At 39.0% G+C, this 14,624-nt stretch overlaps 2 protein-coding genes across 4 annotated transcripts; both read left to right on the forward strand.

The window, feature by feature from the left end:
* The first annotated feature begins 409 nt into the window (after positions 1 to 409).
* On the forward strand, positions 410 to 4,706 carry kctd7 (potassium channel tetramerization domain containing 7). Its single transcript, XM_039676635.2, has 4 exons — positions 410 to 872; positions 1,959 to 2,128; positions 2,326 to 2,504; positions 3,618 to 4,706. Exons 1-4 carry the CDS (start codon positions 579 to 581, stop codon positions 3,992 to 3,994), a joined length of 1,020 nt encoding a protein of 339 aa, XP_039532569.2. The 5' UTR covers positions 410 to 578; the 3' UTR covers positions 3,995 to 4,706.
* Positions 4,707 to 5,387: 681 nt separating this feature from the next.
* rabgef1 (RAB guanine nucleotide exchange factor (GEF) 1) lies at positions 5,388 to 14,463 on the forward strand. Of its 3 annotated transcripts, none has more exons than XM_039676632.2 (10): positions 5,388 to 5,528; positions 6,497 to 6,689; positions 7,049 to 7,242; positions 8,703 to 8,825; positions 10,055 to 10,221; positions 10,312 to 10,393; positions 10,827 to 10,959; positions 12,413 to 12,504; positions 12,587 to 12,843; positions 13,106 to 14,463. In XM_039676632.2, exons 2-10 carry the CDS (start codon positions 6,511 to 6,513, stop codon positions 13,505 to 13,507), a joined length of 1,629 nt encoding a protein of 542 aa, XP_039532566.1. In that variant the 5' UTR covers positions 5,388 to 5,528; positions 6,497 to 6,510; the 3' UTR covers positions 13,508 to 14,463. The 3 variants fall into 3 exon arrangements, with proteins under 3 accessions (XP_039532566.1, XP_039532567.1, XP_039532568.1); XM_039676633.2 differs by lacking the exon at positions 8,703 to 8,825 and adding an exon at positions 9,164 to 9,184; XM_039676634.2 differs by lacking the exon at positions 8,703 to 8,825.
* Positions 14,464 to 14,624: the final 161 nt, after the last annotated feature.

Here is a 14,624-nt window from a genome sequence, read left to right on the forward strand (position 1 = left end):
ACATATACAAAAGCACTTAATCTATCCTGGTAATGCACTGCTTCCTAAATTTAGTTCAATCCACTTTCATTTGTATAGTGCTTTTAAAAATAGTTTCAAAGCAGCTTTAGATGCATGTGTACATTACAATTCAGAGTGTTATCAGAGGTGACAGGTTACAAATAATGCATATATATATATATATATATATATATATATATTGTGTGTATATTTTATATAACTAATTTAAACTCTGCCCTACATACAAGTGAAGCTTGATGAACTACGTGTACACACAAGTTACGCTCGTTTGTAAATCTCTCTGTTTACGCAAGTGACGGAGTACACAGCTGAAAACATTCCAGGCGTAGCGCTGTCACCTACGCAAGTTGCGTACGTGCTTTACCGAGCACAAGAGCAGTCTCACACCCACCTGATCAGTCCTGTAGACCACGCCTCTCGCGCGGGGTGTGCAGTGCAACCCTGCCGTCCTCCAGCCCTCCTGTACACAGACCTGTACATCATAAAACAATCGCTGACAGTCTACGCGTGGGCCTGAATCTAAACTATTATCAAACCTGCTGTGGTGTGGTGTGTGCATGCAGCATAATGGAGCAGGCGAAACAAACGGAGAACCGCCTCCGCTTTCCTTTAGCGCAGCAGCTCCGCTCCAAATGGCAACATCACGGGTGAGGAGGTTCGCGCAGGAGGGGCGGACGGTCCCTCCTCAGCCGAGAGTGATGGTGGTGTTTTCGCCTGCGAGTGACTCTGAAAATCAGGGAGATGCGATGTCTGGCGCGGACATCGGGGAAGAGGAGTATCGCAAACCTGTCATACCTGTCCCTAATCTTAATCTGGGGAAGTCCCTTCGCACCTTAGACGCACCTGAGGAGGTAAGTCCCCGAGGTTTAAAGAGGATGTGCTATTATTATCATCACGGGGTAGTTTGTTGTACTATAAGTGTGATATATGAAATGTCCACTATCATCTGCGTTTTCCCCAATGTTTTTATTTTTCCTAAACGTATCTGGAGGAACAGTGTACTTTCCCAGCGTTTTGCGTTTAATCATAACCGTTTCCATAGGCAACAGATGCATTGAGTGTGTTTGCTTCCCGATGACTGCAATCTGATTGGTCCTTTATCCCAGTGGGGCGGGTGAACGTCGCCTTTGATTGGTTCACTTCACATGTCAATCAAATCATAGCAACTGGATTAAACTAATCGCGTTTTGGAGACTGCTGATGATAAACGCTTAGTCCAACACCCGGGTTTTAAGAGAATTTAAACTTTTAACAACATTCAATTTAGTTGGTAATGTTTCAAAAGTTCAGAAGACGCTAACGATACACGTCTCAGTCCTGCTGGCTGGTGCATAATGATTATCCTCATTACAGTGAAATATGTTATCTGTTTTTGAAAGAAATGTGTACTGAATTGATTAAAACAAGTAAATACATTTATCATGTCACATAACATTTCGATTTGAAACCAATTCTGTACTTTTAAACTTTCTATTTATCAAAGAATCCTGAACAGATATCCCATTTTTCACAAAAATATTCGGTAACGCTTGCTTTTACAGTACAGTACTTACAGTGTACTTACCTAGAAAGTACTGGCTAATATAAGGTAAGTACATGGAACAGGGGTAGGTTAAGGGTTAGTACTAGTTATTACCCAGTAATTGTAGTTACTAAAATAAGTACATAGTATTTACATGGGTAAAAAGCGTTACCAAATATTACAACATTAATAATAATGTGACACTTAAGAATCATGACATGTCTTTGCCATCACAGAAATAAGTTTCATTCTAAAAGCTATTAAAATAGATAACAGTAATTTTATCATATTATTTATTTATTTTACTGCATTAATGCAGCCTTCATGACCTTCATGAAAATCATTAAACCCAAACTTTGAGATGTTGTGTACATTCAGACTAATGTAAAGGATATTTTTGTTACTCTCTCCATAGTTCCCCGAGGTCATCCCCCTGAATGTAGGAGGAACATATTTCACCACTCGGCTGTCCACTCTGCGACGTTATGAGGACACTATGCTGGCCGCCATGTTTAGTGGCCGCCACCACATTCCTCGGGATGCAGAGGGACGATATTTCATCGACCGAGATGGTGCATATTTTGGGTTAGTGTTTAGTTTAGTGAATATCTGATTATGTTTAGAGCCTAGTACCCAAAAATACAAAGCAAACATGATGATTATCTGAATTTAGCTTTTGTTTTTATTATTTCATCAGTGGAGGACTTAAATAACTGCTCGACATCCAGTTTAAAATCGCATGCTTATTAGAAGTGCTTATATATACACTTCTCTGGCTTTAGGGATATTCTGAATTTCTTGCGAGAAGGTGAGCTGCCTCAGAGGGAACGTGTTCGTGCGGTGCACAGAGAAGCTCAGTATTATGCTATTGGGCCTCTTTTGGAAAGCCTTGAAGACACGCAGCCACTTACCGGAGAGAAAGTGCGACAGGCTTTTCTTGATCTCTTGCCCTATTATAAAGGTAAAATAAAATAATTAGGGGTGTAACAATACACTCATGTCGCGATTCGGTTCGATACACGATAATGATCTCACGGTACGGTACTCTCACGATACTCTGAACAAAGCCAGCGTAAAAATAGTATTTTTTTATTATTATTACTTGTAGCACATATGGTAAACGGCGATCGTGACTGAGGGGAGCCCCGCTTTCTCTAATGCCTGGTTCAGATTACACAATTTTTTTTGTCTGTTACGATAGTCACTGTGTCTGATTACGCGATTTTGACTCCTAAAATCTTGTCGTGTCGTGGACAAGACGCATGTCAGACTACACGTTGCTTCCTGACCAGTCATCGCATGTCGTCTTTAACAACGCACGTGATGTCATCGAGAAGGCGAAACTAGTAGCGAGTGACTTCCAGAAATGGATGAAGCGTTGAGTGTTGTATTGGCTGTCCTGTGTTCAGAAAAATTAAAAAAAGAAAGAAAACCCGATCCTGGATTGCTCGAAGAGGACAGTACAGGCTCAATCCTCCAAAGAGAACTTGAGGTAAAATATTGTTTTCTTATATTTTTTTTCTTTTAGTTTTAACGTTAGCATCATCGTCTATCTTTCGTTTCGCCATTTTTGAAAGTTTACGGAAAAGCTTCTCTGCTCCTATTGGTCAACCTCATGCATGTGACGGAACTGTCATGGACGACCGTTAAAAAAATTAATCATGCTAGTCTTTTTGTCGTGATGTCGTGAAGCATCGCAGACGCTACGTAGGTTGGCGCCCACTATGACACACTATATGAGATGATACGATCGAATCTTGCGTCCCGACGCCCGTTGTCGTTTACGATTCCCCACGACACCCTACGTCAAATGGATCGTGCCAAAACTGGGCTAAAATCGTGTAATCTGAACCAGGCATAACTCGCACTGGGCCCCGCCCCTTGCTTGGCATGGCCCTGGTCATTACCATAAATGTAAACTTTTATTTTGGGTGAACTATACATAAACATATTGGCACTTCTGCTTTTTTGTATTGCGATATTAAAATATATTGTTACACCCCTAAAAAATATAAAGAAAATGAATTAAAAAAGTTGTTTTCATTTAACTAAACATTGTTCCGTTTTGCTCCAGAAAATCTGGAGCGCATTGTGGAGATCGCAAAACTTCGTGCCATGCAGCGGAAGGCTCGCTTTGCGAAACTGAAGATCTGCGTGTACAAGGAGGAGATGCCCATCACCCCTTATGAAAGACCGCTGTTCAATTCGCTGCGGTTTGAGCGTTCGGAGAGCGAGGCCAAGCTGTTTGAGCACCATTGTGAGGTTGACGTGTCCTTTGGGCCCTGGGAGGCAGTGGCTGATGTTTATGACCTTCTTCACTGCATAGTGAGCGACCTGGCAGATCGTGGCATCTCTGCTGACCAGCAATGCATTGGCGTGTGTGACAAACACCTCATCAACCACTACTACTGCAAAAGGCCCATCTATGAGTTTAAAATCACCTGGTGGTGAAGGTGAAGCGTTTTAGCAGGTGTTTTGCCAAGAACTGAGCTCTACAATGTCTGAGCAAGTGATGTCTGCTGCTGTCTACAGTTACAATGAACCAGCAAGATCAGGGAATCTTTCCTGAAATGAATGGAAATAATAATGACAACAAGCTTTTGAATAAGATGGCTGTTATTATGGCAGTTGCTCTTTTGTTTCTTGGTGAAATTGCAATTTGCAACCCAAAATTTTCTTTATGGGCAGCTCTGTCGATTCTTTAGTTTTTGTAAGTGATCGTTTAACTTAGTTTCTTTAGAATAACGCCGTAATTGTTCCCTACAGTTGATGTTTTAAAGGGGTTTTCTGGAATCGACCTCAGAGGAATTGAATTTATGTGAAACTGTGTTTTCTGTTGTAATTATTACGACATCTCTGCAAAGTACACTTTTGTGTTTAGGTGTAATGATGATGAATGTATGAACAGTTTGATCAAAGAATCAACCAGCTGGACTCACATTGGGAAATTGGACGTTTGTTATTGCTCGTGATGTATTGATTTTTTTCCCCTACAGTATTTTAAAATGATTATAGCCCATTTGTTTAACTTTATTTATATATGTAGGACCTGATCTGTATTATTTTGCCAGTGATGACAAGCTCTATCATGCAGATATTGACTTTAACTAATACAAAGGTCTCATCTGGGATTTACAGCCACCCAAAGCTTCACATAAAGCCTTCTAAAATAACCATACACCACTAGGCAAGCATTGACTTATTGATTTATGTAATATAAAAACCTCCTTAAAAATGTATTTTTAAGAATAAGTTTACGTACGTACTACATTGAATATGACATGAATATGAATCAAAAGAAGTATATATTTAAAATTGTTCTTAAAGACTGTTAGCCAGGTTAGATTGCCTATTTTGCTATACTTTGACTCTATGAAATTATTTTCTGCTGCCAATAGCTTTTGTTCACGCTTTTGATTTCCATAACCCTCAACAATTGCATATGATTTAGCAGTATTTGTTAATTTAATCATCTGAAACCTCAGTGAGAGCTGTGAAGGCCACATGAAGTTGCATGAGCTCTCTATGTTTTGGCAGCAGAATATCTAATATGAGATATAAATGCATCTGATAATCCTCCTAACTGGGCTTTATTTTCAGTCTTGCCCAGTTTAATTTATGTTGCTTATTTATTACTCGATGCATATTTGTTCTCTGTTGTACATTTGGTGAATACTGTTGTTTGAATTGCATTATTGTACTGGCTCTTATTGTGCTGATAATAAACCATATATTTTGCCATTTTTTTTAGAAACAGGGCATTTTTCATTTTGAACGTTTATAATAATGCTTAATTTATCAGATTGAACGTACAAAAGGTGATGAAATACTGTGATGTATGCGATGTTTTTTCTACTAGGGACTGTTGACATTTGGAGCTCAGCCCATATAGCCCCGCCCACACAACTCATACCACCAGTCGCGAGAATGTGATGTCATTGTGACCCGGAGACGAGACCGCTGACGAGGAATCTGTCGCTGTCCGGTAGATTGACATTGCACACAAAAACTTGCTGTTTTTATTGAAACTGTTTTGTTTAATGTAACGTTAGTTTTTGACGGAATTATTCATATTTATTTTATATCCTGTTGAGCGGGAGTTATTGCGTTTGTTTTTATCGGCTTAGCAGTTTTGCTAGCTTGACGTGTTTGCCTCCCGCGAATTGAAATGCATTCAATGTTATTTTCAGTTGATATGTTTTCTGAGTGGATTTTAAACTCCCCATTTGACATTTAATAAATGTTTATTTAGCACTGAAAATAGGCTACGATAACGAACGATATCAGTATGTGATGTAATACTCGGGAGTTTAATGTCATGTCATCAGTGTTGATCAGAGTGTGTCAAGCCTTTATTTCATTAAAATTATAAAGAGACGAGATCAAACATGTTTGAACTACTTACTTTTTTCATTTCGATCGATTAAGAAGGTGTTGTTTGACATCAGGTGCATTCGCATTTTAATTTATATAATATATATATGAAGAGTTCAGATGCAAAAGCCTCTAAGTGCCATTTGACATTTTCTTCTAGAATGGTAATTTTTATCAAGCTTGTATATTTAAGTTCAGTGATTTCACTTAAATGCCAATGATAATTACCTATTAATTGTTATTTAAGTAAAATTACTGAACTTAAATATACAAGTTTGATAAAAATCATCATTAAAGAAGAAAATTTCAAATGGCATTTAGAGGCTTTTGCATCTGAACTCTTCATATATATATATATATATATATATATATATAGCGAAAATATCAATGTAGGTGTGAATATCTGATATTCACATAAGTTTCACTTTCAGCTCTGCTTAGATTATTGAAATGACTCCTTGTCTTGTTTTTAGCAATGTTGACATCTGCGGTATGTTCTGCATGAGTTGCGTCTGTCTGTTGTCTTGCTGCATGCACTGCAGACAGGATATGCAAATTCAAACCTGTTTCTTTACCTAGACAAAAGAGACACAATGAGTCAGCGCCCGGAGCGACGGGGGATCCATGTGGACCAATCAGAACTGCTGTGTAAGAAAGGCTGTGGTTACTATGGCAATGCTGCCTGGCAGGGCCTGTGCTCCAAGTGCTGGAGGGAGGAATACCAGAGAGCCCGGCAGAGACAGATCCAAGAGGACTGGGCTCTGGCGGAGAAGTGAGTTGGACATGCTTCTTATGAAACTCTCATGCAGGTGGAATTAAACTCTAATGGGGTTGTGATGGCCACATGCCTTTGGTGTGAGAGACCCAGGTTCGAATCCACTGTGAGACACCAATGTGTCCCTGAGCAAGACACTTAACCCCCTAGTTGCTCCAGAGGCGTGCGACCTCTGACATATATAGCAATTGTAAGTCGCTTTGGATAAAAGTGTCAGCTAAATGTAAATGTAGTGCTTGTGTTTTCTTAGTTCACGCATTAAGTAAAAGAATCATTCTACGTCGCCATGAGATAGATTCATAAAGCAAAAAATGATGTTCAGACAGTCTGATGTAAGGATACGCTTCCTGTCGCAGGCTGCAACGAGAAGAGGAGGCGGCTTATGTCAGCAGTCACAGTTCCTCTCAGACCCAGCCTCCACAGTCCCACTCTCAGCCCTCTCTCGCCACCTTCTCCAAGTTTGAGGAGAAGAAAACCAATGAGAAAACCCGCAAGGTCACCACCGTGAAGAAGTTCTTCAGCCCCTCCTCCCGCACGGCACCTAAAAAAGGTACGAGGAGGGTGGGATTGGAGCGATATGAGTGTGATTAGTGTTGTTTTGCAGTAGGAGGAGTCAGCTGATGACCAGCAGTGGGTGTGGCTTGTGGATTCAATTCGGTGTTGTTTGTCTGCAATCGACAAAATTAATATTTGCCCTTGATGAAATATGCCTTAGGAATTTTATCAATGGTTGGACAAGGAAAAACTGGTTTGAAATAGAGTCAGTGATTGTAGATTTTTCCCCTAGAGTCCAATATAAAAAAAAATCACACTTTTGCTTCTAGATTCCTTCTGGAAATCATGCCTGTTTCGTATGCAAATGACCTCCCTCGTCATCATACATAGTTCCACTTTGATTTTACCATGTCGTTAGATGACATCTCTCTGATAAAGCCTTCAACTGCCTGCATGCAACATCCAAACAGCAATTTGGAACTTATACTAGTTTAATATTAGTTTATTAGACATAAATAATTGTAATTAAAAGGCTTTATCATTGAAACGTCAAGTATACACTAGCGTTCAAAATGTTGGGGTCAGTAACAATTACGTTTAATGTTTTTGAAAGAAGTAATTTGATCAAAAATACAGTAAAAACTATTAGTAAAATATTACAATTTACAATAAGTTTTCTATTTGAATATATCTAAAAATGTAATTTATTCCTCTGATGGCAGTCTTCAGTGTCACACGATCCTTCAGAATTAATTGGTAACACTTTACAATAAGTTTCATTAGTTAACATTAGTAAATGCATTAACTAACATGAACTAACGATGAGCAATGCATTAGTTACAGTGTTTATTAATCTTTGTTAATGTTAGTTAATATAAATACAGCTGTTCATTGTGTGTTCATGTTAGTCCACAGTGCATTAACTAATGTTAACTAATACAACCTTTGATTTTAATAACGTATTAGTAAATGTTGGAATTAATATTAACTAAGATTAATAAATGAAGTATTGTTCATTCTTAGTACATGTTAACTAATGAACCTTATTGTAAAGTGTTACCAATTAATTTTAATGTGCTGATTTTCTGCTCAAGAAAATTTATTTGAAATATAAATCTTTTGTGACATCATAAATGTCACTTTTTATAAATGTAATGCATCCTTGCTGAATAAAAGTATTCTTTTCTTTCTTAAGAAAATATATATTACTGACCCTAAACTTTTAAACATTAGTGTCTTTTCATGATTTGATGCATTTATGTTCATTTGTGATCACATGATTTTATCATTTGTCTATCATGTTTTTATTTCAATAAGTGATCCACCCTTCATCTCGTTGCTGTTCTGCCGTTCTGTCTGATCTCCGCTCCGCCTCTCCCACATTTTCTCTATCTTTTTCTCATCTGAAACTCCTATGGTGTCACATTTGTAACCCCACAACCCCCCCATTTCACCTCCTCCATTTTTATGTCGCCCGTTTCCTACCCTGGGTGTTGTATTCCCCCCCTGAAAAAGAAAGCGAGAAACGAGAGAAAGAGGAGAAGTTGCAGGGCAGGAGGGAAAGCCATGGAGAAACACTCCTGAGGGATCTGAGGGGCATTTTTACCCAACCATGGGATATGGGCTCCCCCACTGAAGGTAACCGACAGAGCCTGAAGAAAGATCTGGGGTAATAAATAGGAAACGTGGGTGGAGATTGCAGTGTTTGTCTTTTCTGAGGTGGCCCACCCCGTTTTTGTGTGTTCTGTGTTGAAGAGGTTGCTGTTTAAAAGTGTCTTTACTAAAAGTACAACACGCATATATTCCCCTCAGATGTTCTTGGTGACATACTGCCCTGATCCATACTGTGTATTTGTTCATTTCTCTGTTACTTGTGTGTGCGTGAAAAAGACATGATTTCACCCTACCATTTTATTTGTAATGTTCACTGTCTCATTGTCATGCGTCCTCCTCTTTTCTTGTCAATCTGGTGGCAGCCCTGGTATCGAGGCTGAGAGGTGGGTATTAGTGCTGCATCACTGTAGCCCTCCAGCACAAATCACAGAAAACAAACCAGTGCATTAGTGTTGTGTGTATATATGAGCTGCATGCATTCTTCTAACACTCCATTACTGTCAATGGGGCGTTCAGAAATACAGGTGCAACAGCATTTGCTGCGTCTGTATGTGTAGTGTTTATTTAAAGCATGCTCGTACCAGAATTTATTACCATCTTTGACTCTGATCTGATGTCAAAGGTGTTGGCATGGAAACAGATCAATATTTTAGTGGTAAGGCCTACTTTTGAGAGGGTTGTTCTCTCTCTTTGTGGGCTACAAGTTGATTTGGACTTGTGAATCTATATGAGAGTTCAGATGCAAAAGCCTCTAAATGCCATTTGAAATTTTCTTCTTTAATGATGATTTTTTTTTTTATCAAACTTGTATATTTAAGTTCAGTAATTTCACTTAAATAACAATTAATAGGTAATTATCATTGCCATTTAAGTGAAATCACTGAACTTAAATATACAAGCTTGATAAAAATGATCATTCTAGAAGAAAATTTCAAATGGCACTTAGAAGCTTTTGCATCTGAACTCTTCATATATATAGATATATACATATTATGCCATTTTACATTGGTTTATTCAATAGAGTTATTCTTTATTCTTTGCAGAAAGTCATGTCTAATTCAGCCTTTATTAACGACTCGTAAATGAAGACATTTGGCTACCCATTGGACTGTAGAATGATGGGACATTACATGATTTCACATGACATTCTGCAGTGAAAACTGACTCCATTTTCATCCGATCCATTTTAATATCCACTTTATGTTCATACGGTTTGTTTGTAAACACACTGTTCGCTTATTTCTGTTTTTCAGAGAGCCATGAGGGCAAAACGCCCAGTCCTTCCATTACCCGTCAGTCCAGCATCGAGACCGATCGTGCGTCACAAGACTTCATGGAGTTCCTCAAGACCTTGCAGAAGCCCGGCAGAGAGATCCAAAAGCAGAGCCGCGCTTTCATAGACAGCATGGGAAATAAAAAGGTCAGAACCAGGGTCACATGCCCACACCAACTTTTAGCTGTTAAGCATTTCAATAAGCATTTTTCTTTTTGTATTTGTTCGGATGTGCAGGATCTTGGTGCTGAAGAACTGTCTGAGTGTGTGCAGGACTTCTATCAGGGCATGTCTGACCGACTCTTGAATCATTATAAAGGTAGGATTCATTCAGAGATACTGGTTTGAATTGCTCACTGAATCCATTTGAGTGACTACTGAATCTAATTCACTTACTGACCAGATTTTTTTGTAATCGTATTTGAGAGAAGATATTATCTAAATAGTGTGTATGTACTGGCGGAGGCGGGAAATATTTACAAAATGGAACCTCTTCATCTTCAACAGATTTTTAATGAAGTGAGACCAGATCTAGTTTTAGAATTTTTATCTTAGATAAAATAAAAAATAGTTATTCCTTTTTAATCTCTTTCTCGCTGCGAATTCAGCCGAGGTAGCTGGCATGGCGTTAAACTATAAACAAACAAACATTCATATTTAGACTTCTCTTTTAATGGTTTGATCTTTTTTCCAGAAGTCAGATGAATGCTTCCTTTACAGATGTAAACCTCAGTGTGTTCCTCTTTCCTCAGGCTCCTCTGAGAAGGTGGACAGGGTGATGGACCAAGTGGAAAAATACATCATGACACGACTCTACAAGAGCGTCTTCTGCCCAGAGACCTCAGATGATGAGAAAAAAGACCTGGCCACCCAGCGCAGGATTCGGTCAGCCAGTGTTATTTTACTTTCAGTTACATATTATTTTATAGTTTAGGTTTTTGTAAAATATTTCAGTACTTCAGCTTACTTTTATTTCAATTAGTTAGGAAGGCAACATTTCTCATTTCCGTTTAAGTTTTACATCTAATGTTTATTTATTTAGTCACAGTTTTATTTAAATGAACAAACTATTTTTAATAGTTTTGTTTTTAGTTAACAATAACAACATTGGTAAATGCTTCATATCATTGTTAAAGGGATAGTTCACTTTGAAATTAATTTTTGATATGTTTTAGCTTACCTCAAGGGCATCCAAGATGTAGGTGTCTTTGTTTCAATTTTGATATTTTTAGGTCAAACCGTTCTTGTCTGTTAGTCATATAATGGAGGTCTATGGTAACCACATCAAAGAGCATGCACTGAGAAGTCCAAATTAAAGTCCCCGTGAAATCAAAATTGAACCTATTTACTTTGTTAGCGCATATTACTAGTCTTGTGGTGAACAATTAATCCGTGCAAGTAAAAATATATTTAAAAAATGTTTTACCTTGGTAATCTTTAATCAAAATCTGAAAAGTTACTTCCGGTCTGGACCGGTTTCTTTTTCTGATGACGTAGGTTTCACAGTTTGGGTGGGGGAACGCTTAACCACTCCCCTCAAACCGTAAGTTTGCTATGAGCGAGAGATGGAGAGGAGGAGCGCTAGAGTAAAACCCTGCCCTCTGTTTAATATTCCGTTTCGCTTGGAAATACGTCACAGCACTGGAGAAAAATCGTTTGCAACTTCCGGTTCACGGGGACTTTAAACATGATTTAATGACTCGTAAACTCGAAACGCGTGGGTTTGTGTGAGAAAACGAACAGTATTTATATTATTTTTACCTCTTGTAACCACAGCCACGTCCAAGAAATCTGAGGGCACGGGCGCTTCGGTCTGCACAAGCGCCGGAAGTGATCTCTCACACGTGACCGTCACTCATTGTTTACACAGGATTTCAGAAGCGTTACCTTTCACAGTGAAGATCTAAACATATTTAAATATACAGGAAATCGCAATGGAAGACGATTTCGATATATCAACAGACAACGTTGAATTTTTTCCGCAACCGCGCGAGACTGAAACACCCGTGCCCTCAGATCACTTGGACGTGGCTGTTGTTACAAGAGGTAAAAACGATAAAAATTCTGTTCATTTTCTCACACAAACCACTCGTTTTGTGTCTTAGGCCATCAATGTGTACTTACATTTACGAGTCATTAAATCATGTTTAATTTGGACTTCTCTATGCATGCTCTTTGAGGTGGTGACCATAGACCTCCATTACATGATTGACCGACAAGAACGGTTTGACCTAAAAATATCACTTCCTTGAAATTTAAAGAATGCACATTCCTCAAGAAAGTACAGTGTAATGCTTTTACGGCATTCTCCTTGAAAAATGCTTGGCTGGTTTTTCAGGGCCTTACATTGGGTAACCATTCAGATGTTGTGTGTTCCTGTGGACGAGGAGATCCCAGAAGTCTCTGACAGTGTAGTCAAAGCCATCACGGGTGAGTCTGCAAAGCTTGGTGTTATTTAGTCCTTCATTTGCTGTTTTCCATCAGAATACAGATTTTATTTTGTCTCCCACAGATGTTATTGAGATGGATTCTAAGCGTGTGCCCAGGGATAAACTGGCTTTCATCACCAGTTGCAGCAAGCATATCTTCAACGCCATCAGGGTCACCAAGAACGAGCCAGCTTCTGCAGATGACTTCCTACCCACCCTCATCTATATCGTGTTGAAGGCCAACCCGCCACGGCTGCAGTCCAACATTCAGTACATCACACGCTTCTGCAACCCCTCAAGGCTCATGACAGGAGAGGATGGATACTACTTCACTAATCTGGTGGGTCTACACATAATTTTTGTGGAATAATTTGGTTCAAAACTTGTTTCTTTAATAAAAAATATGCCACATAGTTTGATATCTAATGCAATGAAATGTTTCATTTATGTGCCAAAAACAGTTTAGGGCCACTGTAGTTACTGCTAAAATTTAGTCATTTGGGAATAAACCTTCCTGTTTAGTCTCGTCTAGTCTTTTTGCATTCACGTGTTTTCTGTGCAATTTTTCATTGTATCTTTTCTTCATCACGTGTTCCCTGCAGTGCTGTGCCGTTGCCTTCATAGAGAAGCTGGATGCCCACTCCTTGAATCTCAGCCCTGAGGACTTTGAGCGCTACATGTCCGGTCAGGCTTCCCCTCGGAGGCAAGACGATCCTGCAGCCTGGCTCCAGAGTGGTTCCCGTTTCAATCCAGCACTTAGCCAGATCCATCAAAATCTCAGCGTCCTATCCAACCTTGAGAAAAGACAGCAGCAGGTCATAGAGGGGGCACAGAGCCTGCAGACCGAACTGGCAGAATGGCAGGACAGCGTGGCCCACGAGGTGCAGGAGATCCTGGAGCGATACCCACTGGAGATCAAATCACGAGCATCCGCAATCGATGCGGAGAACGTGGAGAACGACAGGCTGCCACCCCCACTTCAGCCGCAAGTGTTTGCTGGTTAGCATAGCATGGTTTCCTGTGCGAATAAGCCAGAGACATGGTCGTACCAAGACGGGTAAAGCATGATTTTATATGCAATGGCTGCTCTCGTCCAAGATCTCTGCTCCTTTTCTCCCCATAGTTGGGCTGTTACCACTCCACATGCTTTTTAAATGCTTACACAGTCCCCCGTTACATCTTTTCTGCAAACATATTCTTGTGCTGCTGATTCAAAAACTAAATACGATTTTCTAACCTGGTTTTAGAAGATCTGTTGGTAGTGTGATGTACTGAGCTGTTTTTAATTACCGAATCAAATAGCTGCTAATACGTCCTTTAATATGATTGCAAATTTGATGTGATCGTAAACCACATATCAGCTTTTCTCATGTAGATAATTCGTGTTCACTGTAGGGTTTCACCCCCATGCCTTAGTGTGATGTCTTTTTTTATTGATGTATAAAATGTTTTGTCACTCATACTGTATACTTAGGACATTTAAAGTGGAATCCCATGCAAAGATTTATGATTTTAGGTGAATTTGTGTATTTTGGTACGTTTCGAAGATGGTCATTCTTAAATGTTTATTCACATAATCAATAGGATATAATGTTGTGAAGACATTTCAGCAATAAACACTATTTACATAGGAATTTGTTTTCTTACGAAAGAAAATATTGGTATAAAGCTGTGCATTTGCTCACCTAAAATGAATGTGCAGTTCTGTCATGGTGGCCACAGGTTGTATACAAATAACTATTCCTTCTCCAGCCAGGATAGTGTTTTGAATTTGATGTCATCATTCCACATAACCAATTTAGTCGTGATCCTGTTGTTACTTTTAAAACTACCCTTACTGTAACGGGTACTTAATTAGCAAAACACTATATTCATGTGGAAATAATTGTAATGATGTTGATTTATGATATTTTAACTGAGCTGCTTTATTTATGATGTAAATATAACCTGAGGTGTGTTATTTTGCTGTCTGAATGATTATTTATCACTTCGTTGCACCGTAATATATCAACAATGCTGACATGTGATTGGAGAAATGTAGAAACCTTTCTTTTGTACCGAAGCAAACTCTTATTTATGCATGGTAAGTGAGGTTCTAGTGCTTCTAACTCTGAAATGAGT

Source organism: Pimephales promelas, chromosome 23 (assembly GCF_988280905.1).
Source record: "Pimephales promelas chromosome 23, fPimPro1.hap1.1, whole genome shotgun sequence".
Classification (NCBI taxonomy): domain Eukaryota; kingdom Metazoa; phylum Chordata; class Actinopteri; order Cypriniformes; family Leuciscidae; genus Pimephales; species Pimephales promelas.

Coding starts and splice junctions, on each gene's coding strand:
- kctd7 (XM_039676635.2), top strand. CDS start 579: ATGCAGCATAATGGAGCAGGCGAAACAAACGGAGAACCGCCTCCGCTT. Junction 873..1,958: donor CCTTAGACGCACCTGAGGAG/GTAAGTCCCCGA, acceptor CTCTCTCCATAG/TTCCCCGAGGTCATCCCCCT. Junction 2,505..3,617: donor TCTCTTGCCCTATTATAAAG/GTAAAATAAAAT, acceptor GTTTTGCTCCAG/AAAATCTGGAGCGCATTGTG.
- rabgef1 (XM_039676632.2), top strand. CDS start 6,511: ATGAGTCAGCGCCCGGAGCGACGGGGGATCCATGTGGACCAATCAGAA. Junction 10,960..12,412: donor GCCACCCAGCGCAGGATTCG/GTCAGCCAGTGT, acceptor CTGGTTTTTCAG/GGCCTTACATTGGGTAACCA. Junction 12,505..12,586: donor TGTAGTCAAAGCCATCACGG/GTGAGTCTGCAA, acceptor TGTCTCCCACAG/ATGTTATTGAGATGGATTCT.